We start from the raw sequence: 27,537 nt of genomic DNA on the forward strand, positions 1-27,537 counted from the left end.
TATTTTACTTGTTTCATGTGCCGTGCATGGTCAACATCGAAATTTTCAGCGGTAAGTGAACTTTTATATTTAATTATTAAATGGTCATCAATATATTTCAAAAACATCACGGTTCATGATTTATTACGATATAATTTCTATGTATATTGAGTAGGTTCCAAACAGAGTTATTAGGACATCAATACCGTTCGTTCAGTGAGCACGTATTTTCGTATGCGTTGTTAGAATTACGAATAGGAATTCGTGACCGCTATACCCTGGGCGATGGGGACCCAGCACCGTGACACAGATATCGAGTCCCTATGGGGCCTGCATTAGCAAGTCGACGACACTTGCACACTGCTGCCGATTGCTGTGACTAACGTTTGCTGTCCTCGACGCAGTTATCATTATTTCAGTTTGCGAATATGTAATTGTCGGTTGGTCGTTCCGTTATGGACTGTGATAACCAAGATCAGTGTTTAATATATTTTTCTAAATTTGATTGAGTTCGTTTCAATATCAGTAGTGAGCCTAATGTGTTATTCTTATTGAATACATCATAGTCGTATATCTGAAATCGTATATCTGAAATCGTATTTGAATTGCAGGATTATTATTCGTAAATGAATTTATTTTGTTCTCTGTAAAATAAATTAAAAACTCAATTACAGTTTTTATTAATAGAAGACTTAAACTATTTATCGGTATTTGCAAAAGCAAATTATCTAAAAAGATAAAGCACTCTGTACTCATCGCAATCGGTTGATTCATCCGGGGTGTTCGTGTTCTCCGGATATGATATGTCGACTGAAAATGTATCACTTTCGTTGTTAAGTCGTATTGCTGTTTAATTGTTAGGTGGTAAAAATTTGATCAGTACATAAATAAGACTTTAATTGTAAACCCGAGATGGCGTCAATATCGGAGTCTCCACTTAGCAGAGCCAGAAACAGACCTGTTTTATCCCGATACAGAGAAAATGTTGGCAATGCAAACCAGGTAAGTGCAATTAAATAAACACATTTTCAAATACAGTAAATAAATGCCGCAAACATAGAAGTACTTATTAAACCTAAACCTGTGGAATCCCTGGTCATTCTTTGTATTCTTGTGCGATTGTATGTAAAGCTAGCCATTGTAGTGCAATTTATTGTCGCGCTAATCTATTGTGAACCTAGCAAAATATGGCTTTACCTGTTTTCTTACATGTCATGGCGATATTCCTCGAATATATAATTTGATCTATAGGGCTTGTGACTTCATGACTTTTCTACGGTTAGACTTGTAACAGTGACGCCATATATACAGTACTAAGACAGACCATATATACAGTTTGAAGATTTATGAATAGGTACCTACTTCTTTGCGTTTCTATAGTAAATCCGAAATGCTATGTGTAGTTTAATATGAATTGTATGCGTAATAGTTTGAAACTAACTTTTGCATATCGCTGTCTTATTATTCGCATACCTATACCGTTGCGCATAAATTTTTCCTTAATTAACAAGTTGTACATGATAATGCCCCACTGCCTCACAATGTATTTATTTATATTTTTCCTTATAGGTTAATCTGTTTAATTTTTAGTTCTAATTACTATTACAAGTTGTGGGATGCAAACAATGTAGGTGGAGAATTGCCACATTTTGACGAGGAACATCTATCAAATTATGCGTAGGATTTTCACTGACTACTCTTCATTCATTATAAAGCAAACTGTAATTGTATACACCACCTAAATAAGATGCTATTGTTAAAAGTGTAGGATGATGCACCCATGATTTTGAAATTACTAATGAATTTTGCATAAAATACTGCAAATACTTTGGTCACATCTATCTGATATCAAAAGTGTAATCGCTGGACGGACGATTTAGATGAGTTTTAGTAGTTCAAGAACCTAAGTAACCTAACCTACCCCTAAACTCTTTGATTGTTAATCTAATCAAATTGGGCGTAAAATTGGGTCGTGTGGACGGACATATAAAATTCAAGGTCATTGGGTGGTAGGTATCGCCCTATTTTGGATTGCTCAATCAAATACTGAAATTGGCGATTTAGTTATGTACGTGTAGACGAACGATTAGATTGTACCCAATTCAATCGGCAATCAGATTGTATCGTGTGGAAGGGGTTTAAGACTAAATTAAGAAAATGTTCATTTGTTGGTAGTTGTAAGGTTGGGTTAGTCATTACAGTACTAACAACAGTACAGTACTACTAAGTACAGTCATCGAGATCACCTCTATCATACCCTAGTATGATAAAGGTGATCTCGGTGACTGTACTGTTCGAGTAACATTCGGTAACTTTTTCCATCGGCAGAGATGCAAGATTTATAAACAGAAATGTCAGCACTAATAGAAGTACAGCTATACATATATATTTCACGCAATACCTATCTGTTTTAAATACAAGTATACTGCAACTTACCATTATCATAATAATCACAGTACCATGTTGGTATATTTCCGGTCCAGTTTGGTTTAATCGCTTGTGCTTTGTGTGTTGGGGTTTGTTTTAGAAACATTGCTTGCTGGAACGCACGTGCCTGTTTGCCTTAACGGCACGTTCCGTCCAAAACAATCTGCTATTCGAATAAAACAGATAAATCACGTCTAGGAATTGAATTTTCGAATTATTTCAATATCGTCAGGATGTTAACTAATCAACATTTTATTTATAATATACCTATGTTATATTCTTTAAAAAATGTTTTGGCTTATGTTAGTTTCATAACGACACCCATAAATATTTTTCATCATTAATATATCCTATTTATTAATATCTTCATTATTAAATTGATTACTGTCTATAGTAAATTTAATAAACAGTAATGACAAATGACTCCGCGGCGGAGATAAAAACGCTCGTGAAATTCTTACAGTTTTATTATATGTATAGATGTATAGATTTGTTTGTCTATTCCTCTTATTGACCTCTCAAGAGCTAAATGTAATATTGACTACTTTACATAGTATAGGTACATGTAATAGGTATTTTCCTTATATGCTCTGACGCAAATAGATTGCCTGTATAAGGGCCACTCGTTCATTACCATTGTAACCTAAATAGTTTGGTCTTGGCTAATGTCCACACATATTATTTACTTATTAGGAACGTCTTTATCACTAACGATACGTTATCCTTTAACCGCATTGATAGCAGTAGGTACTTAGTTTATCTTTAAAATTAGTAATTTGCTGTTAAGTGGTTTGTAACATTTGAACTATGATGGCTTGTTATTTTTCATGACACCTTGGCAACAATTTTGCCAACAAAATGGATGCCATCAGCTCTTTGCAGCATAAATTACCTAATGAAGCGTGCCAATTCCAGCCCCATGTTTCCAATTACACACGGTCGCTGAAGATATCGTACGATGAGTGTGCATTGATATAGCAACAAATAAAGTCACTTTACACGTTTAGCCTCTATAGGCTAAATGGGATTGATTTTTCAGTTTAACAATATTCTTTATTTTTTCTGTTCTTTCAGAAAATGATCATACCTATGTAGGTTTTCCAGCATAACTTTAAAGTTTAGGTAGGTACCTATCTAAATTGCAAATAAAGTAAAGGTAAGGTCAGTTCGTCTTTTTTGAAGGAAATAAATGTTTTCATTGGAAATACTATGTAAATTTTAATTTCTAAACTTAGATTTGATTACACTGCAACAGGTACCTAAATTTTTACGTTTATCTCTTGGAACGTGCGTGGAACTAACTAACCTACAGCTTCATTATGTCTTTCAACGTAAGGTTCAATAAACTTTATGTCTCATTCAGCGAGTTGTAACTTATTTTCCTCTCTTAATGACTGTCCAGCATCATAATATCTCTTTATTATGTATTATCATGACTCTAGAAGATTTGTTCTCATTTGATGAGCTTTAATACTTACATATTAATTTTCACCCGAAAAAGTTATGATGAGCTCAGCATTTTCCATTGAATAATGGATAAATCTAGTTTAGCATCGCTATGATTCAATGTAATTGCTGTGGCTATTTGCTGGTCTAAATTTTTATATAAATCACACATGCTTTGTAACTTATTTTTGAAATAATAATGAGATGAAAAAAATCTGGAATCGAGCGGGAATTTATATAATTATATAATTTTTCTGCTATTTTGACTCGATAAGATCCTTTATTAGTCTAATTTTACCAATTCCCTGTATTCCTGAGATAATGTTGTGACATAAATCACAAAAATTTAATTAATAAATTTGCCACTAAAAAATATATGTCACCAACAGTTTACTTTCCTTGACGCTATGGTGGCTGCTGATATTTCATGTCATAACACATTGTCAAAGTCTGTGCTAAACATCTTTATTTACATTGCGACATTGAATATCGAGATAAATTCCTAAATTCGAGGCTCTAAACTGCACTAAACCCGGAACCGTCGTCAGTGTTCTTCATTTAGATTATTATACTATTTACAATGTCTTCGTATATCATTTGCATGAAATGGATTATATCAACGCCATCTAACGGTATTGAAACTGCAATGAGAATGCTCCTATAGATGCACAACAGTACAATCGCACATGCTCGTTGCATTGCATTGGAATCTTTGGGCAGTCCGAGGCGTACGACGTACAAGTGCTTATAATAAAAATGGAACTGGTAGTCGTTAGATGGCGGCATAATACTTTACTTACTCAACTCCTTTATAGGTGCGTGGTAAAGTGTGTCCAATTTCAAACTTCCATAGTAATCCTCTGTCTTCTTTCGTCGACATTACACTTGGCTGGTATTTATCTTTATGCTTACCATAATAACAGACAGCTAAAGTGTTAAAATTTGTTAAAATTGTTATTCAATGTGCACATTCGTGGTGGAGGTCACAGTGCACACCACGCGATGTTACCGTAGGGTTGCAGAAGCGACCGTAGCATCATGGGTGCGGACGCGCTTGCGCGGTGATGTCGAATCGGTCGATCGCTGGACAAGAGACCACATGCGATGAGCACGTGCTTTCTGTATTGGAAAACACGGTGTTTGCCCAACCACCTTCCTGCCGATTACACACATTTGAAGGCATCCTTCCTAATTAACCTAATTTTACTGATTAAATATCAATTTTCATGAAAATACAGTTCGTTCGTCTTGGTCTCTATTGTTGAATGTCCCATCATTGCGAGGCGAAGTATCTATCCTATGCCATAAAAGTACTTCCGCTAATAGTCTTTGGGTCAGGTCGATGAACCACCGTCACTTCCTTTAGCCATTGGTCAACATTGTTTTCGCTCCTTTCTTATGGTATGAATTATTTTCTGGTAGTACCTATTTAATGATTGCTAATAAGAAATAGCTGCCTTAGTAAATTTATTATCAGGCTATCTCCGTTATGTATTCCGATCCCTGTACTTACTATTGCAATACTCATTCAATTACTTTGAGGCTTACCAAATGTAAAATCAAGAACAATAATAATTGTTCTTGATTTTACATTTATATACTTTCATACCGTGGAGGGAAACATCAGTTGAATTTTGTCATTAAAAAATCTTAATTCTGTTTTGAAGTATTTACAACAATCATATAAATTATAAATATTATGTCAAAATGATACTCTTTTCATTAGAGCTGTGTTACAAAAAAATTATGATTTTCGCAATTCAGTCTGTCAAGTTTGGAAAATATTAATTTAAAAACTTAAATATAAAGTAATAATTAATTAAATATGACTTTAACTACGGAGTCACGTCACGTTTTTTTTAACTGCTGAATTTTATAAGAAGATCTATAACATATAAAATTCAGCAGTTTGCAGCAAACACTGAATATTTTTTGCGATACCTATTTAGATGATATGGAAGTCTGTTATTCTCCTTTGTTAGTCTTTACCTATATTGTAATGGCATGTGACATTGAAAATGCAACACAATTATAAATATGATTAGGTATAGATATGAAGTTTTGACATTGACAGAGAACACGCAGCAATGCATTTTCAACCCTCTTGTTAGGTATTTCTGTGGCAATAATCCTGATACCCATTAGGGTCGCCGGCGGCGTCTAGTGCGGGGTGCCGAGCAACTCCGCCCGCGCGCCTCTAGCTCCGTTCGAGCTGTCAAACCGCCTCCGACTGGCACCCGGCTTGAACGCTCTTACCTCTATCGTTCGATTGTATACGCGTTTCTCGTAGTGCGCAATCAGTGGATTTGTGTGTTATATTATTATTCGCATGACGGAAACAAAAATAAGGAGATGAACGGCAGCACGACTACAGTGAATGGAAGCGCCATCAATGGTGCCAATGGATCGCTCAATTGTATTGGTGCAGCTCCAAGAACGGCAACACTTGGGACTCCAAGTAGTTACGCATATACATCCACTGGATCATTGCTAGGACGGGGTGCTGCAGCTAGACCTGTCCCACCACCAACCCTTCCTAAGTACAGTGGATCATTCAGTGCAGGCAGCACAACTACCGGTCTACGAGAACGAGATAGAGAGGGCACAGGGGGTTCTCATCGTCTAGCCAGCCTTGAAAGGCTTGCATTACGGCAGCGTATTATTGAACAAAATGCGAATAATCAGGTGGCCAGTTTAACATGCCTGAACAACGCGACAGCGAGCAATGGCGGACCCACCTCTGCTACCGTCACCCTCACCGACACGGCTACGGTGAGTCCCCTTATGGCACGTCTTGTTCACCCTCGAACCGTTCCCCTAAATTGCAGTTAGCGCACCCCGAAATAGGGAGATAGCCTTACTTTACCGCCGTTAACCCCTTGCAAAATTGTTTTGATCTATTTTTTAAAATCTTGCGATACTATATACTTTCATACAAATAATTTCTAAGAGTGCCTTGCATAGAATGGAGATGTTAGTAAAGTATATCTTTATGTGGTTGTTAAATGATTATATGGTTGTCGAAATTTTCTATGAATGATGCGAAGATTTCACGACAAACTGAGCTGTTAATTTTATAGCTTCGTATATTCGTATGACGTGCCATCTGTTGCTTTGTTTACATACAGATACATCGGTAGATGGTTACCGACCGTGCCAGATCGGGTAATGCAAGATTATATTACATCATACAGTCTGATAGTATTGCACTTAGCTATCTTCTCTTATACGGAAACATTACCCATGCTATCAAGGCCATCACGCCATGAAACCTGGGGTCCACTGCCATTTCAATTGATACCTACTCCCTCCATCTCTATTCTTTATCTCTTTTTTTTTAACTTCACATCTATCGTCATCCTTATAGTAAACATTTGTCTAGTTTAGTCCAGGTTTGATCTAGAACTACACTTTCCGTAATGTGCACTTTCTCAAAATCTAATTCATCTCATGAATTTATAAGTACTACGTGTATCCAGTATAAATAATTGTATATTCGTAAGAACTTTATGTACTTGACAAAACAAGGATAAGTTTTTCTTTTACATCTATGCAACAATCTCGAAGCCTCTAAGCAAGGATATGTTAGGCATCTTATACCATATTCCCACGCAGTTCCTCATATGATAGGACTGGTTCGGCTCGCGGGTAGGGTGAGCGGGTGAGTGACCCCATGTCTACAGGGTTAAAAATAACCTCGTGCAGCGGCGACCATTCTGCTCACATGTGTCGAATTCACTAAATAGCCATTAACTGTTTCACGGTCGCGCCATGACCTGATGATTCTCAGAACGTAGTGATATGGAAAACTGGACATTGCAACTTTAAGCATTTGCAATTTCTTCTGGCAACAAACGCATTGTATCAATCTAATAATAATCATTATAGGTAAAATAAGTATCATCAACAAACGAATTCAAGTTTATTCAAATATGTGAAAGTCAATCATAACTGAAGATACACATTACACATGCAAGTAAAACAGGCAAGTTGCTGGCATGCCTTTATGGCATAACTGGTATATTCTTTGACATGCTAGTTACTTGTGTGTATAGTATAAATACAGTGAAAGGTGCTGGCATGCAAGTGTGCAAGCTGCAGGTATGTATATTTCGACCTTGGTAGCATTGACGACTACACATTTTGTAATTATAATCGGTGTCTTATATAATAAATAATAGTGACTTAGCATTAATAAAGTTTGAGTAATTGCTCTAAAAATAGGCCGTTGACCCAGACTACTCAATAATTCCTCTATTCATTGATACTTCAATGAAGACTGAAGACTGGGTTTTGTTAGAAAAACATTATTTGTAGTGCGTCAAAGGGAAGGCTTATTTCATCATGTAGAAGTGCCTATTAAAGGATTCTTTATCGCCATTATGCTCACAGACGCCATATTCTTGGAAGTTCCTTTATCAACTGTGTGTTATCTTGTCGAGTTGTAGGGTGCGTTGAGTTCGAGAAAGTTTTACTTGCATATGACTATATTAGAAAGAGCCATGCTGTTCCATTTCTATTGGATTTCATTTATCGGAAGATAACAATTTCTTAAGTATATTCAAAAATGTATCAATCACAGTATGTATTAGGCATTAGTAACCTATGTAATTATTTATGATTCTCAAGATATTTGTGCGTTTCTAAATTACCATATTCGTACTCCTTATAAAGTTTTTTGTATGAAGTTTTTCATAGTGGCAAAAGCGGTTGAGGCAGCACGTTCTCCGTTTGTATTGTATAGTTCAGTTCACAAAAGGCTAACTGCAGTCGTATAGCATCGAAATTCCGTCCTTGTGCATTTATTCTATAAGATCGATATTGCTGGAACTTGATTGTACAGTTTACATTTATTTGGAACTGTCGACCCTTGGCTTTGTGTGTCTGGTGGGCATAAGTGTGACGGGCTGGATCCTTTTGCGTCTGTATATGTAGTTATAGCCATAATTAACTCGAGTCGTATTTACCTGAATACAACAGCAGCGTATACACGGGGTGTTTTCTTCATTATAAAGAGTCAACTCTGGTTTGAATAGTTTTGTTTGGGCAAGAAATGTATTCTGGCAAGATTGATTACTTAATTTATCTACTATCTACTGGAAAATATTATTGTTTTTTTTTTTCGTTTATTTCATTAATTTATCTTTGGTAATTATGTTTTGTGTTATAATTTTTCATTTGTGTTTTTATGTTAAAAAATATTTTATCGCAAACGGATAGTTTCACTAGAGAGAGAGATAGTTTGATGGGACAAGTTACTTGTGTTATTGATGTAAATAAGATGATAAGTAAATTTCCTAAAAGTTCGTCCTGTGTAGTGTATAGGGCTTGGGCACGACGCGCTTGTTGCCCCTCGTCGCGCCCGCCACAGCCGGCTGCCGGTGCCGCCAGTAACTTAACCTCAAACTGACACAGACGGGCACGGTGCGTCATGTTACAAAAGATAAAACAGTTTTTAAGTATCCAAAAGATAGATCAGTTGTATATTATCGTAATTAAATATGCCATCAGTGCTTTTATATGTTGTATTTAGTAAAATCGCGACATTCCCACCATTTTAAAACAAATTGAAGATATTTTGTATTAACTTATACGGTTTGCATGTGAACTGTTAAAGTGATCGCTGAACTTCGAATTTAGTGTTTTGGTTTTTTAAATCTTGTGTAGGGAATTTGAATGTGTGCAGAATGGCTAATCGAGGTTTGACTAATGGAGCTGTACACCAGACGAAGTTGGCCAGATGCACCAGTAACGTCGGTGACAATGTCGGTGATAAAAATAAAGTTGGATGGACTAGCCCTCGTGATATCTGGAGAAACTTGTCACTGCGTAGGAAAGCTGAGGTGATTATAATATTTTGAATTCAGTAATATGCGTTAAATAGGTAACAGATTTGAAGATGTCGTAGTTATCGTATTCAGTTATCAATTTACTTTCACAACTGTCAGATTGTTCTATATTAGGTAATTACTACTTAAATCATATATGTATGTTTATTTTTTCGGGTTCTAGTATCTATAATAGTATTAGTATCTATAATATGGTACAGAAGAGGATTATCTAGTGACGTAGTCCTGGACCTCTGTGGTGATCAGGTTGTTGACTTGCTCTAATCTCTATTACTGTAATAAATATGTCACAATCTCAGTCCCTGAATAGCGGTGTCCTCGCCTGTTGCACTGTTAGTGTTGTATTTTATTGGACAGTTGTTTGCTTGAGCTGTGCAATCATGGGCATGATATCCAGCCAGTAACCATTTATATTGGTAAAGTAAGCAATAGAAAAGGTTATGTCCTCCTGAAATTCTTGTAAATAGCATAATTACTGAAATCATTTAATGTATTCATATGACCTGGAGTTCACAGTGTTAATTACGGTGACAATTAACCTCAATTAAATATTCATGGTCATAATTTATAGTCCTTATTTCACGTGTGAATTTTGCAAACGTAATATCGTATTATAAAATTGCCTCAATGGTGGAAATCGTCGTTAAAAATTCATTGTAATATTTGATTTGATACTAGACCTTGTCAGCGAGAACGGGTTTATAGAGTTTATTACACTCTGTCTTACTTATCCTTAAATGTTTTAAAAAGAAGTCTCTCCTGTCGCGTCTTTCTATCTGTCCATAATACCGGACCGTTTTTTGTACATCTATATATATAAAAGATTTTTTTTTACTAATCAACGCCCGCCCAGCCTAAACCATAAAAGCTATAAACGCGAAATTTAGGCTATAGGGTTCGTAGTTTACTACGTAGTGCCCAGATAAGATAGGAATTTTCAAAATTCGACCCCTAAAGGGGTAAAAATGGAGATAATGGAGGTAAAGTTTGTATGTAAAATAACGAAAATCTTTACTGATCTACTTGAAAATTGGCATAAATGCTATGCAACAATTGTAATAATGAAATCAGTGATTCAGGATTTCTTAAAATTTGACCTTTTATATATTTATTTCTTTTCACCTTCTTTTAAGTACCCAAATGTGGGCGAAAAGAAATAAAGAGTAATCCTATTCAAAATTTCGTCAACTAAAGATATGAGTACACAGCTCAGCGGTAAACACCATTTAATTCGCGTTGTTACTATTGATGGTTCAAATTCAATTATTTTGAATTAAATTGATTATCTATAATAAGGTGATTTCTGAGAAAGTTTTATTATGGTTTTACCCGTGGTTTTAGCCAAACGAAGACGGGACGGGTTGCTTGTATTTATATAACTGTACCGACATTTCTTTCATAGTATAGGTAGTGCATGGATAGATATAATTATATACCTACTTATGCATAAAAAATAGTAAACACATTAATATCTTGGTCCTTCATTAAACCGTATTTTACCAAGGATGTCCATGAATAATGCAGCATGCAAGTGTTGTGTTGTATTCCGATGTACCCTGCTCTGCTACGTGATTAAGTCAAACCAGGTACTTGGTTAATTCCATTATCCAACTGACTATATTCAATTTATTCAAGCGTTTGTTATTAGATTTTATCCCCGACTTAGTTTACGTTTTTTGTTGGTTACGCTTTACTTAATTCCTCGTTGTATGGAAAATGACTCGCGTTTAATCAACAAGTAAAATACTCGTACTCATGTAGTTAACTTTTCATTATAATTCCATTTGCCCGAGATCGATGAACAATGCGGATGTACTACTTACCTATCTACAATCCACGCACCTACATTATTAGCACTGGCACGTTCACATCAACCATTGCTATTGTCTATTAATTAAAATAATTTTCTCGCTATTCATCGTTATATAATTATATCAATTATCATACAATATAATAATGTTTCAAAAACGTCGTAAAAAACGTTGATCTCTGTGGTTAGAAACTTTTCTTTGAGTGAGGAAAGGAATTGGTTCATGTAATTGAATAAAGAGGTTCCACATTCACTGTGTGCCTGCCTACTACAAAATAATTAATCTCGTCATTGCATTATTGTTTTACGGAGTCGTAAAATATTCTGCGATAAAATTCTCCTGTAGAAGATCTTGCGAATCAGAAGCAGAATTTTGAAAATCACGGGTTTACAATTTTTGCTAACGAGAATGCTATAGAATAATAAATAGGTCGTAATTTTTTTGTGGTTATATCCAATTCGATACGTGTAGTTGGTAGTTGTGGTCGACCATCTTTTCTTATATATTATATATATATATATATATATATATATATATATATATATATATATATATATATATATATATATATATATATATATAAGTGACGAATAAACTCAGGCTCAGGTGTGAAGTTGGCAAGACAACGACCTAGTACTGTCTGTGATGAGCAGTAGTTGTCGCTTCGTTTCATTTGCCTTTACTCCGGTTGTGCCTACGTCTGTTTATTCTACGCCCACCCTAATTCGTCTTAGGATTTATAAAAGCGTCATTTGTTATTACGGCTCCTTAGCCGACAGATTAAAACTTTTCTATTACATCTGTTTTGCTTCTCGTATCTCTCTCGTATGTATATAACATCAAATGTATGTATATAACAACAAATGAATTCAAACTGTATGAACCACAGGTATTAATGATTTTGTCATTTACGATACAAGTAGTACAATTGATATAAAGTAAATGGAAGCATCGCAAGATTTGTCACTTGTGGGTATAGATTTTTAATGGTATTTGTATGATAGGCTATACAGGCTTGCTTACAAATTAAGTAACATATAAATCCGAAGAAAGGTGTAGGTAAAATCTACTAAAATTTAAGATAAAAAGTTGGAGTTGGAGCGAATCGAGAAAGTAAAATTAATGAATCGCAGTCGACCCAAATTATCGCTTTATAGCCGGTGGATACTGTGAAATCCGAGTGCGATTAAACTTGTTTCAGTAGGTTTCACAACGTTGAAAACTGACAGGTACTGTAAATAGCGCGTACAGTTCAGGAATTATTGCAGAAGGTATATGGACGTATAAAAAATCTTTTTTATACGTACATGGCAGAAGGTATGTTTTATATGAAGTTTGAAAAGAAAATCTGTCACTAATTCACACCAAAGGATGATTCGCAGAGCGTTTCGACCGCTGCGGTCGCGCTATCATTACAATTTTTCAAATTTTAACAAAAACAAGAATGAGTTTTATTATATGACTTTACAATATTTACTCTGTTACTGTAGTAATATCAATTTTATGAATGATTGATTTGGAAATGATCATTTTTCAAGAAAATTGACGGATTGTAATGACCGCGTAGCCGCATCGAAACGCTCTGCGAACCACCACAAAACTTTTGAAAACATGCTATTATGTAAAATTTGTAGTTTACGAGTTTTGAAAGTAAACACGTCTATAGAATCTATCTATCCATCCATCAAAACACAAACAGCGTAACGTGTATGTAATTAGTCAGACTGCTAGCTCTTGTTGTATAATGGATTTTTGTTGGCAATCAAGTCTAATCTCATTAGGTATTGTCCTCAAGTAAGTTCATCTGGGATTAATCTAAATAATTAAGTCTCCATAATGTAAAGCTACTTAAGGTCATCTCGTTTCTTGATTTGTCTTAGTTTTAACCGCAAAGTAGTAAATACGTATAATATTTTCACAATGGTGGGTGAATGAGTCACAGCGGGAGTCATTGCAACAGCCGTCAGCTCGGCGACAATTCTTGTCCCCGACTTCGAACGCTCTGGCGCCGGCGGCATAGGATTTCAATTATATTCTGGCAGTCTTGTAGATTATTTTAAATGCCTGTTGGCGGTGGTGTTATCTCGGTAAAAATCTGAAATGTAACCGAAATTATAATCAGTAATGGATAAGCCTTCATTGACAAGGTAAAGCGTGAGTTTTGATTAAACGTTCGTTCACTCACTTCACATCTTTAATTAGAATATATGGATTTTACATTCAATCGCTGAACCTCTTATTTGGCTTTGCGATTTCGTGTAATTTGAGAAAGATATTGAAAATAAATGAAATTTTGTATTATAAATATTATATTAGGAGTAAAATCGAAATACATATCGCTATTACTTTCGTTAATGACAACATTAAACAGTAATGTCGAACCATTAATTTGTTACTCAGTGTAGCGAAACTTATGATAATGGAGTAGTCACCTAATGACGACACCTTGTTCAAAGAATAACAATTATAAAATATATTGTGCGCTTGTAACTTGGATGATACATACGTACTCCTATACGTGGCACTGTTGCGGTATTTATTAGTGTGTTACATATTTTATTCCCTAACAAACATTCTTAATTTGCATGTTGATAAAAGTGGGTGAAGTGATAGTGAGTGCTTGAAAAATACAATGTTGTCTAAAATATCAATATATTGATTGTGAAAATGTTTAATTACTTGACAAAGACGTTTAGTTTACGGAAGAAGAAAATCAAGACTGAAAAAGTAATCAATATACTTTATGCTACGAATGATTCGTCACCTGATGTAAGACATTTTTGTGAATTTCGTGAGTTTAAAATGAATCTTTATCTTAATTAAAGACTGTTTTACGAATGGAACTTTCCAGGCGACTGTTTAAACATGCTTTCATTGAAAACAAACAAATACCTTTCGGTTCGATGTTGAATCGATTGGATTTATTTACGCTACTATGTCCGTACTCTGGCAAGCCGCTTGCCGGATGCCAATGTCCACAACGCAATCAGTGAGTGATCGGAACTTGTCATTCACGGGCAAATACCTATATTTTTTCAAGAAAAACTAAAAAAAAAATTCTTCATTATATACCTCATTATGAAGTGACTCAATAGTTGGTTCTGTAGTGTCAATTTCTTGGAAGTAGTTTCAGTATTGTTGTGAAATGCCGAAATGTAGTTATTGTCTGATGCGACGAATTTCTTTGTTGCATCTACTTAGTGAATGCAATTGCCAGCTCAATGAAAAGACCCTGAACTCCCTGGCTTGGCTTGCGTTCAAACAAGAAATGGTTTGTAAAATTCATTCATTGAACCTGGAAAGTACCTACTTCTGTCCAGGTTCTTTTTCATGTCGTAAAACATATAGGTAGGTAGGTACGATATCTTTTTGTCTCTTGTGCAATGTAAGTTTATTTTAAGGGATTCCAAGCAAAACAGTCGTCCGTTGTTGGAATGGCTCCATGAACAATGTAGATATTATTAGATTAGTCCGTCGTAGCAGGCACATAAGGTCATTAAACTTAATTACATATGCATATGCACACACAAAATCAGAGCAAGATGAAAAAGAGATTTAAAACAGTATCATTTTATTTTCTAAATTATATTATATTTATAGCGAATATATGACAAATGTATCCATTGTGCTTACTATCACCAGACTTTATAAATCGTAGTTCAATTTTATATCAATTGTCTTTAATAGACTGCTTGACATTTGAATAGGCTGGAGAAACGTCCGTTGGGTACAGGATATATTTATCACGGCAATCGTCGATACATATGTACCGATCACCCATTTGAGAATAGGGCACTGCTCTGGAGAAATTACTGACGTCCTAGAGTCTATGTCGCAATATATTCAATAGCCGATCGTAGCAGCGTACGCATTCTTAATACATACATGAATTTTATCGCATTCAGTGCAATTACTGGATGGACAAGTTCCGCGTGACTCACCGGCACCGCTTTCATTCTTCGCAACTTCTCACCTACATGATTACTCGTTCGGAGTGCATCGGCTTCGGCAACCACTTACACTATAAACAATCACTGCCGTTATTGTATTTGTTCTGTTGGACGTTAATGAGTGATTTGTAAATAACTTGTTGTACTGCCGAGTGAAACTGGTATGCATCGTATGATTTCATCTCAAACATGGATTTCGTTTTTTTAGCTTGACAATGTAAAGGGGTACTAACCAAATCACAAGAAGGATGTGGATACGTCTCTAGTATTTACTAACAAAGTTAGCTATGTATTGCGTTGATATTTTGCAATATTTATGTTAGACTTCAATTGTAATCATTAGCTGTGGATTTTGTCTCAAACGATGATATACTTAGTACATTACTCAGCTGACTACTTAGCGGTTTTGTCGAGGGAGGTTACCTTGATATTAGTGAGTCATATACCTGCGGAGCCGGCTAGACCCATATCGTAATAATAAATATAAACAAGCTCGCATCTAATGTTCTAGAATATGTGTTTATATCGGGAATAATCGGTAGCAACTTCCAGTAATGTTCTTAAGAAAAATAACATTTAAGTGCCATAAATCAAATTAAGAATGTTTCACATCGAATGCATTCTATATGAGATCATTGTCGCATGAAACCGTCTCGCTACATTTTTATGGGCAAGAGGTTTCATTACACGTTGAGTGACACGGTGCGTAAACTTGTTGATTATACCACTTTGTGCCACATTGATGCAATAACTGCACATCATTTTGAAAGTAAATTAGCCATGTGTATTTTAAATTGAAATAACTTTTCACTCTTACTTTAGTATAAAATTAATATCTGAATTATAGCGTCGATAGTAGAAATGAAGATTTATAGTTTGAGTCAATTTTTTTGTCACATTTTTGATACTTTCACAATACAAAGATTGATTTGTTTTTATTGGTTTCAGTTACAAAGCAAACGTGAGCTCTTCTTCAAGTCGGAGTCTGTCAGTAGTGGTACTGGACCACCGTCGGGGGCGCCGCCTGCCCCACCGCTCGCACCGTCCGCTCTCAAGGATGCGCTGGCGAAGCGATCGGCGACCCTCCCGGACCCGCACGAAAACCACCATGAGGCCAACGGCACGGCACCTTCGACTAAGCTGAGCAACAGCGTGTCGGTGGACTCCAAGCCGCCCAACACGGCCCCTCCCCCGACGCCTGCGCCTCCCGTGCCCACTTCAGCGCCACCCACCGCACCAGCTCCTCTTAGGAGTACAGAAAATATTATGAAGGTATGTTATCGGATTTGATACGGAATAGAACTACTCTGAGTCTGAGTCTAAGTCGGTCACAAAATTGGACCATGAAGGAATGTGAGACTATATCAATTCACCCATCGCCACACCTTCATTCGCTGTTCCCAATTATAATATTCTTAGTCGTCGGCTGTGGCGTCGGAATTGGATTATAGAAATCATAAGAGTCTAGGTGCGGAATGTATTGTAAGGCAACGCGTTAGAATGGAAAGTCTTTCATATCACCGTAGTAATAATAAAGACAATTATCTCATAACACTAACGAGCGCCGAACAATGGCTGTCGTGTTGATATCACTGAGCGATCTTACGAAAACAATGCCGAATTTTTTCCACTTGTATAAAGCGCTAATTTCATTACAGTTACCTTTGTTTCTAGAAACCAGATCACCCACCAGTTGCGCCAAAACCAGATTTACCTAAGTTAGAAAAGCCAAAAACCAAAGAATTAGATGGATACGTTGGATTTGCAAATCTACCAAACCAGGTGTACAGGAAGGCAGTCAAAAAAGGATTCGAATTCACGTTAATGGTAGTAGGTAAGTTTAAACAGAATAATAAATTAATCAATCAATTTTAATAAAAGATCCGGTAACCTTCTGCTTTTCTGAATACCTAAGAAATCGTTGAACTTCTGATAGTGAAAGTATTATATAAAATAGGTTTGTTTTTTATATTCAGGTGAAACAGGACTAGGAAAGTCAACGTTAATAAACTCCTTGTTTCTAACGGATGTGTATGACAAAGAAAAGCATCCTGGTCCCTCGCTACGAGTGAAGAAGACAGTGGGAGTTGAGACAAGCGTAGTGTTGTTGAAGGAGAACGGAGTCAACCTGACGCTCACCATCGTCGATACACCCGGCTTCGGAGATGCTGTCGACAACAGTAATTGGTATGATTTTCGGATGCATATATAACTTATATTACCGACCAGTTCTCTAAAGTAAACAAGTAACATGAAATACGATCGCAACATCATATGGAGACATTATGCGTGGAGAAAGGCTCGTTCTCACGATTGCCATTGTTTTATGACATGGTTTTACTCGATTATTATCAACCAAGTCTATTATGGGTAATGCGGCAGTGTTTACGATATCCCAAAATAAGCAATTTAACATGTCTGACCTGTTGTGTTACTCACGAAGTTTCAATAATATGACCATGTCATTATAATACGTATAAGATAAGTTATCGAACGGTAAATTACCTAAGTTGTTTCTTAGAAATAACTCAGCCGAAAATCTTCGAGAAAAGAAGTCACTATATATCCTAAGTTACCTAAGATAACGAAAATTTTAATGACAAGTATATATTTGAATTTGTTTTATGGTACGATAATAAAGTCGGGCATAACGGGCCGTATAAGTACATATTTCCAGGAATAATCATGATATTGTAAAACTTTCCAGCTGGCAGCCAATAATTGACTTCGTCGAATCAAAATACGAGGAGTTCCTAAACGCAGAATCACGAGTGACGCGCAAAGCGGCACCTCCTGATACCAGGGTGCACTGCTGTCTGTACTTCATAGCGCCCAGTGGACATGGCCTCAAGCCTTTGGATGTGGAGTTCATGCAGCGGTTGGGAGACAAGGTTAACATCATACCCGTTATCGCCAAGGCTGATACTATGACACCCGAAGAGTGCAAAGAGTTCAAGGAACAGGTAATTTATTTTCTATATTATAATTCTGTTTTTCAACGCTTTTCAAGCGATTAATAGACTAAATGATTCATGCATGACGAACGAAGGTTTGGTATAAACAAATTAGGAACGCGGCCTATTTACATTAATTTTGAGATAAGCTTTCTTATATTGTACATGTTACAGAGTAGTACCAGGGATTAGGTCAAATAGAGACTTACAAGAGACCAATTAATAACGTCTGTAGATTATAAATTCAATCAAACTGTTATCACATGTTTTTAGGCACGTGCTAGGTCATCAAACTCTATAATTTGCATTCGTAGTGTTATCATACATATTTTCAAGTCATAAGCTATGTCAATATAAATATATATATATATAATATGTAATTTGTAATGTGTAGAGCAATCGATAACTTTCTATTGAATCACCGCGTCGTCTTTGTTGTGTTGTGTGTCCATGACAGTTGACTGATTTTCGTAGAACCCTGTTTGTTTTATTATGGCTACTTATTGCATAATACTTCATGTAATATTTTAAAACAAAGGTCTCGGTATACTCAATTTGATTAAAATGAATGGTTTTCCTTTGCAATAGACTGGGTGAGTCATGCATGAATTTTGTATTAAACTAGATGTGCCTCGTTGATCTGTAGAAATTTTGGGACTCGCGATACGATATCTTCCTCAAGAACAATGGTAGTACATATGGAGTTTATATGGAACTTTACTACTACTACTACTTCTACTTTACGTAAGAAATACTAACGTAAGATATAAGTTATACTCTCGCTGTCTTTTTTCTCGGCGAAAACTCGTGATTTTGAGACTTGAAAATTAATGTCAAGCATACTTATAAATTAGTAAATATAAAGTATTATAACAAGATTTAGTGTGGCTTTTTTTTAAAAAACAAACAATGAAACAATTTCAGATAATGAAAGAGATCGCGCAGCACAAGATCAAAATCTACGATTTTCCGGAGAGCACGGGCGAAGAAGGCGAGGCGGTGGAGGCGACGCGTGCGATCCGCAACCGAGTGCCGTTTGCGGTCGTCGGCGCCAACACCGTCATCGAGCTGGACGGCAAGCGGGTCCGCGGCCGCAAGTACCCCTGGGGCGTCGCTGAAGGTGAGCATCGACGTACGGTCAACAGCACATCGATCTACCCGAATTCGCCGCTATTACCGCGCCATAGAGGTTCATGCAGGGTAACGTGATGTGCTGTCGACTGTACATCGATATTGACTAATGATATTCCGAAGACATACATAGATAGTAGTGATTAGTGTGATAGAAAAATGCATGACAGTGAATACGCTGTCATGCATTTTTCTATCACACTAAATATCGAAAATCCTACTAATATTTTAAATGAGAAAGTTTATGAAGATATATGTATGTGTGTTGTTTGCTTTCTCCTTTAAGTAAAGTCTACTGGACGGATTGTTGTGAAATTTAGTACACAGGTCGAACATAATCTGAATAGAATGGTATAGGAATAACACATAGGGTACTTTTTATACTATTTTATACCACGGCAGCTAGTAAATTATAAAGGCAAAAGTTTTAAGTCGGTTACTTCTTAATGCTCGAACGGCTGGACCGGTTTCCATGAAATAGCTGATATCTTGAATTAACAATAGGGCACGAAAGTACGCAATTCCCGTAGGATTTACTCAAAAAGTGATTTGTAACCAAATGTTATGTCCAAATTAATCTATGGCAATTCAAATCTTACATAATTTAAACTATAGTACAGTGGGTACGCCCCACGTGAAAAACAAATATTTTTTGAGAAATTTGTCCATCGCCTCCCCAGTGGAGAACCTGGAGCACTGCGATTTCCTGGCGCTGCGCAACATGGTGATCCGCACGCACCTGCAGGACCTGAAGGACGTCACCAGCTCCGTGCACTACGAGAACTACCGCTGCCGCAAGCTGGCCGGCCTCTCGCACGACGGCAAGCCGCACCGCATCAATTCCAACAAGTATGGCGACCTCTCTCTCTTTCTCGCTCGCTCGCTCGCTCTCTCTGGCTATACACGGCTATACTTTTTTAACAAGAGAAATTTCAAGACTGTTTGTTCTCGTGGAACTAACCAACTTTTCCTAAGTTTACGTATATAAACTACGTAAATACCGTAACTCTGACGTACAGCTATACAGCTGTAAACGTTATATTTTTGAACGAAAACTTTTTTTCATAAACATTTATTTTCATAAAATGAATGTTATGTTTATGAAAATAAAGTTTTTTTCAATAACATATATTTTTTTTAAATATTTAGAAAAGTAAATCAGTTGAACAGACAGAGTTACGGTATGTTTGTAATTTACAAATTTGACATTTACATTTTTTTAAAGTCAAATCTTAAATTATCGAAATATGAAGTAACAACTAGCATTTCCGGCGTGAATTTCGCACGGGAACATTATTTTTCCTGGCATGTATGTTGTATAGCGTCTACGTTTAATACCGAAACGAAATATATGTAGGTATGCGAAATGTTAAGAGTTTGAGGAGATATATAATATATCATGAAGAAGTGGCAAATAAACAATTGCATTTATTTCTTTCAAATTTAAATTCTTAAAGTCTGCTGTTCTATCCTTCTGAACATGTGGTTGTTCAGGGATGTATAGAAAGTCTCTCATGTCAAAATCGTCATTTTTTGACTTTGTTACTTGGAAAAGTATTTTAGTTTCACGAGGATACTTGACAACAAAAATTATTTGAGATTATTAAAAATGTAGCAGTGTATGTCTACTTCCATACTGGTATACACACTAGTTTTTTAGTCTCTGGCAACGGGTGATAGACTTTAGTTAGATCGTTTACTATGTATCCGTACTTTTCGGATATCATAATTATTTTTAGCCAAGGGTGAAGATAAAGCCTTTTAATTTGATTTGTTTCATTTTAACTGTTTTAATCTAAAAAGATTTACGATTAAATTATAAAGCAAAATTCTATTTGAAACAGAAGTTTTTCGATCATCCTTTTCTGTCTTTAAATACTTATTTAATAATGTATTATTTATTTCATTTTGAATCATTTCCACTGTTCAAATATATACTGGTTTATAATATACAATAAAAATGAGCTAACAAAAACAATAGAAATGGCATGGGCAAAATAACCGACCTAAATAGACGGGGTTGGTATCATTAACATTTCCTAATAAAATAGTACTGCAGTCACCTCATTTAAGGTGACCAGACTTTTTTCTATACATCATTTTCTTTTATGATCATTATTATTGAGAACTTAACATGTGTTTCTAACTAGCTGAAGTGTATTGATTTTTTAAGTATTTTCATTGCTGCATGTCTGGTCACCTTTCAATTCTTCGTCTATGTTACATGTCGCATTGTGCTCCAGTTTTTTTTTATTAAGCTAGTGTAATATTGATAGTTGCATACAACATTCTTTGAATATTATTATATGAATGTTTTGTGCTTGGGCATGCAGAAATGAAATACTAATGTTAACATTGTAATCATTTTCTTATCATGGATTTATTTTGTATTATTTTAATGTATGACACGACCTCAATGCGTTATTCCTGGGAGACGCAAAGTGCTAAAGGTTAAAGGAATGACGTCGCCACAACTTTCGACTTTGTTCATCAAGTCATTGACTTCTTGAGGTCTTCTAAAAATGTAAAAATAATTCCATGAAACTCATCATTTATCATAATAACATACGCTTAAACAGTGGCATTAATAACAGTCGTTGACTTCACTTCATTTGTCATTGATTACGGCAATTGCGTGCGTCACACTACGCTGCACTGAGTGATTAGACCACATTTCAATATTGCATTATCCATTGTGTGTCAAAACGTTTAAATTTTAATGTGTTTCGTCCGTCACGCTATGGTAGTTTACTGGCTTATCTAGTCCATAGAAACGAGTTGTAGATCAATCATTGACCACCTTTTCTAAAAGACACTGATGATTACAGTATGTCTTATTATTAGTAATTAAAAATGATATATGAAAAAAATCAAATATTTTGTAGACAAACACTCAGATATATATTGCCTTTTATAAATCTTGAAATAGATAATGGCAATTTTATTTGTGTGTATGAAACGCAAAAATTGTACTTGTAATGTTGCCACAGTAAATTCAGCACTCTTTGTGGAGGTCATGGCTAGATATCAGATAAAAAATATATAATAAAAGCTGTCAATGGTCTATTATTCCAGTAATACTGACAGTATAATCTTAAAAGAAAACTCACCAGACTATTACAGAACGTTTCTCTTGTATTTTTGTTAATCTCTATAAATTTCAAAGTTAGGGAGTTTTAATTATAAATAGAAAGTTAGTAATGCCACTGTCGAGTCTCATGTTGGGCAAGTACACGGTGCGCTAACTCAGTTGTTGGTGTTCAGTTTGTGCCCGCAAGGACTGATGAACAGTTTCATGACCGTTTGGTAAGTTCGCGCACGATCTCTTACACCACGTAGCCATGTACGCACTGTTCATTGTTGTTCATTTTCATGCTTTCATCGTAAATGTTTTTACAATTTTGTTTTCTATTTTCAATGATGGCTGCAACCGACAGAAATTTGAAAATTATATAGAAACTAGCTTTTGATCACCCACTTGTATTTATTTCCCTTCCTGAAGAATTTAACATTTGATTTAAATTCGTACTGTCCCCCATCAGCCCGTCTCTCGCTTCATTCCTCGTTTCTCGCTACATGATCCTTCCTGATTTTTCTCTACGTGTCCAGTTTCTCGCTACGTGTCCAGTTCCCCGCTGCAACGGTAGTAACCAATATATCTACGAAAATCAAAACAGTAACTTCATTCTTAACCAAACCAAACGGAAAATTTTATTTTAAATAACTCCATTAATGTTAATCTCCGAAAAGAATAAATGATTGAAAATAGAATATTACATACTTATTAATTTATTTATATGTATATACTATACGTTTAATTAACGTGCGAAATCGATCAAACATTGAAAATGTAATTGAAATTATAATAACACAAATTGCATCCTTTGTGCAGTATTACGCTTACGGTTTTGGTAAATCCTGCATGTCTGTTACAATATCATGTTTTTTACATATATTTTGACCAGTTCTCTAACTTTTTAGTTCAGTTTTTAGTTGTAATCGTGTGCATTGCTTGTTTCAATTATGCTCATCAATTGTCATTGAAAAGAAGGTTTATAATTTTTCCATCATGGAATTGTTTGACAAACCTTTAAATGGATAAAGTTACATTTAAGGTCATAACTATTTAAGTTGTGATATTAAATGTAACTTTTATAGGCTTTAAAATTTAAAATCTGTCTGAATAAAAATTGGATATACATGTGATTAATAGTATAAAAAGGGAAATTCCGTATTTTGACCAATTTACGGGAATATTTGTCGAAATTGTTAAAAATACGGATTTAATATGCAATGAAAACAATTATTTCATGTTCATGACATCATAAAATATTTAATTTCATATTGTGATGTGTGCTTTGTTCTCAGGAATCCTTTGGCTCAAATGGAAGAAGAAAAGAGAGAACATGATCTCAAAATGAAAAAGATGGAGAGTGAGATGGAGCAGGTTTGTAATTTTTTTTGGAAAATCTTATGTTCTAATGAAAGCGCGGCAACAATATTATCAATGCATATGGGAATTTGTTTTTATTTTATTGGGTAAAAGTAACATTTATAAGACCGTTCAAATAAGAAAGCAATAATAATGAAAATTTTCTTTCGATCAATAATGCCGAATCAAAATAGTAGGAACGCCATTTGACGTCCGAATTAGTGATGTCACCGGTTCTAATATCAGTGATATTGTTCAAGTCAATATCAGTGGTATTCTTGCACTTTATTCTTCTAAGTATCTGATAAATATTAGTTTTCTTACTTTTAGAAAATTGAAGTTGTTGTTAGATGCTGGTTTTTGTTCAGTTATATAAGTATAATCTTATTCTGTGCTTACCTACTAACTTTGTCGGCGAGGCACCAACACCATCTACGTCATCGGGATGAAATTCATGTCTCAGCTTCGTGTATGGCGATCTCTCAACAAAAGCATCTTTTTAGGTGTTCGAAATGAAAGTCCGCGAGAAGCGCGCGAAGCTGAAGGAATCCGAAGCGGAGCTGGCGCGGCGACATGAAGCTACCCGGCGCGCGCTGGAGACGCAAGCGCGCGAGCTCGAGGAGCGCCAGCGCGCGCTGCAGGCGGAGCGTGCCGCCTGGGAGCGCGACACCGGGCTCTCGCTCGACGAGCTGCGGCGTCGCTCGCTGGAGGCCAGCAGCAAGGAGTGAGTACTGTGCACTCTACGTCTACGCTGTAAGCTGAAACTAAGCTGCAATTTTGCAAGATTTCTCAGTTACGGTGACAATGTGGACGCATGGTCTGATTCTACATCTCATCTACTCTGTACCTGATATGTGTAAGGAATACTATAGATGTCAAAATTTTCTTTATTTTCGAGAGTGTACTGTATATTGAAGACTCACATTATTTAACGTACACCTAACGTTCACCTATGAACGTATGTACAATTTTTTTCAGCATTTTCACAATTCACTTTTATTCGAAATTAACTTTTCAAATTCTTTTCCAGAATGGTGGACGGCAAGGACAAAAAGGATAAGAAAAAGAAAGGTTTGTTCTAAATCGTCGCCTCGCGGCTGGCACTCGATACTAACCGGCGTCCTGCGCCGCACGTCTAGTAGATTACCTTCCTAGTGCATATTCTAATCAAAATTTACTCGCGTTCTCACAAAGCGGCCAATGCGTTGATCAGAATTACTAGTGAGTAATTCTATTTCACATAGTGACGTGTAAGTACCTATGTTATTTTGACATAAATTTCGAATGTATTGCTGTATAAGATTGTTATACAGATTATATTAACATTCATTTTGACGATTACCAATTAGATATCTCAAATTCAATCAATTTTAGACTGTACATATACTATTTGGAATTTGTTAACAACATGGGTTTTTTAACATGTTTAACTTTATAACAGGCTGTTACGCTGATGAGATTATCTTGAGATGAGATGTTTTTTATTATGATTATTTATGTACCTTTTTCTGGGTATAGTGCCATTCCGTGTCCTGACATGTTGCTACAGTCATAGACACTTATTGTGTGGATATCTTACCAATATGTTACTTTGAAACGATTTGTACATGTAATGAAATTGGCTGATGTGTGCTCACACAACTTTTCCTCTCACTTGTTGATCTAAACTTCTGTTTTGTGACTATTTCTATATTGTCTTACTAAAGTAATCTTTTGTAAATATGATCAAAACTTTCTTAAAATTGGGACTATTTGTGTTTGCTTGTGTTGTAATGCAATATGCTTAATATTCAAATTATGTTCAATAAGATTTGTTAATTTCATATAAAATATAAATTGAGATTTATCGATTTAATTCATTGTGAATTAATATAATTTTCAGATTGGTCTTTTAAGAATGTTGCAACTGGAGTAGCAATATAATTTGGACCAAGGTCTGAGCACAACGCACCAATCTAGCTTAGTGAGTTTTAGCTCTATTGTTAAATAGCATAATGGAACAACGATTTATAAAGACTACTACTGAACGTAATAACACTGTATTTGACATTTTAAACATTTTACTCAAAATTGATTTATTATCAGAAGCCGAGATTACTTTTTATGTATTTATTTATAAGATTTTTATTTCGCATTTAAACATTTTTTATGATAAGTGAGGCCTAAATTTTTTATACACTTACTGTGTTTCCAAAGGCATTTTGTATACAATTTTATACGGTTTATTTATTTCAGGTATTAGTTTTCTAATGAAAGCGAATTCTCGCTGCACAAACATTTATACAGTTTATTAATAAATCATTCACGTCCACAAAGATGCCAAATAGCTTGTAATAACGGTCTGCTTTAATCGGCGATAAATATTTTAAAATGTGTACTAACTTTATGATATATGTATCATAAAATAATTTTGGATCTGAAAATATGTCGATCAAAGGTCAATTCCCAAGCTCAACTAACGTGAGATCAATCATGACACTGACATCTTTACTGATAAATATAACATTAGATATGTTGAATAATTGTTAAAGTTATGACACGAATTTCGCCACTTCTGTTATATTTATACGTATAGATATTTCGTACTGTATTTACTTATGTAATTCTAGGTAACAACACCATTCTAAATTTAATGTGAAATTAGATAAAAAATATTTTTTACTTCTTTTCATTATAAAGTTATTAATACGATTTCAGCTTTTATCTTTGGAATTTGGAATCAAGGAGTGGCATTAATGTAATTTGGCGGTCGTATCATGATATTGGTACAAACATTCCGTTGAGTTTGTTAAATTTTAAATATTAGAGATCTAGGAGGAAAATTAATATGTCAGCTTAACCTAGAGTATATTCTGTACGACTTGCCTTAAACATTGATATATTGTGCTTAGTGATATTGATATGCTCATAGATCAGTTGTGACATAGACTCTAGCCTCTAGCTAGGTGTTAGTGTTCTTTGAAGTAATTAATTATAAGTGACGGATTATGGTTGGCTCACTTTTTAAATTGTAGCATTTATGTAAACTCAATACTAGTGTATGAAAGTTATGGTTTTTCATATCGATTTTTCAAATACGAATCTTTGATGAAATCTTGTTTCTTGATGACCATCTTCCAATCAATCTGCGATAGAACAGTTCTATGTAAATATTCTTTTTGCTTATTATGATTATATAACAGATGATGAAGATATGATTATCTAGTTATTCAAATACGTTATTATTGACACATATGCATAATCTTTATTTAATCAAAATGCCGTGGTTAAGTTGTATTATTTCCTACATTACAGTATTGACTTCCGCATTAAAGTTAGGCGTTTAGGAATTAAGATTATGCTTAATTTTATATTTGTGTAGGGCTACTGTCCACTTAACCATACTGATCATTTGTTTAGTCATTACAATGGATATGTGATGTTTGTTGGATGAACAGTAAAGGCAGACGATGTAATATATTGTACCTTTGAATAAAATATAAATAAATACGTAATATATAGGACTTATTTTGTTTGATTTTGAATTGCCTATCTATAAACTAACAGTTACGCGATATG

General features: G+C 35.2%; 1 protein-coding gene across 6 annotated transcripts; it reads left to right on the forward strand.

Moving 5' to 3' along the window:
* pnut (peanut) lies at positions 1–27,482 on the forward strand. 6 transcript variants are annotated; one of them, XM_053756756.1, is made up of 11 exons: positions 1–51; positions 16,411–16,734; positions 17,137–17,296; positions 17,439–17,649; positions 18,170–18,425; positions 19,341–19,536; positions 20,228–20,396; positions 23,916–23,994; positions 24,483–24,703; positions 25,010–25,050; positions 25,862–27,482. In XM_053756756.1, exons 1-11 carry the CDS (start codon positions 16–18, stop codon positions 25,900–25,902), a joined length of 1,734 nt encoding a protein of 577 aa, XP_053612731.1. In that variant the 5' UTR covers positions 1–15; the 3' UTR covers positions 25,903–27,482. The 6 variants fall into 6 exon arrangements, with proteins under 6 accessions (XP_053612731.1, XP_053612722.1, XP_053612689.1 ...); XM_053756747.2 differs by lacking the exon at positions 1–51 and adding an exon at positions 303–981; XM_053756714.2 differs by lacking the exon at positions 1–51 and adding an exon at positions 6,060–6,624.
* Positions 27,483–27,537: the final 55 nt, after the last annotated feature.

This window comes from Plodia interpunctella, chromosome 2 (assembly GCF_027563975.2).
Source record: "Plodia interpunctella isolate USDA-ARS_2022_Savannah chromosome 2, ilPloInte3.2, whole genome shotgun sequence".
In the NCBI taxonomy this organism is placed as follows: Eukaryota; Metazoa; Arthropoda; class Insecta; order Lepidoptera; family Pyralidae; genus Plodia; species Plodia interpunctella.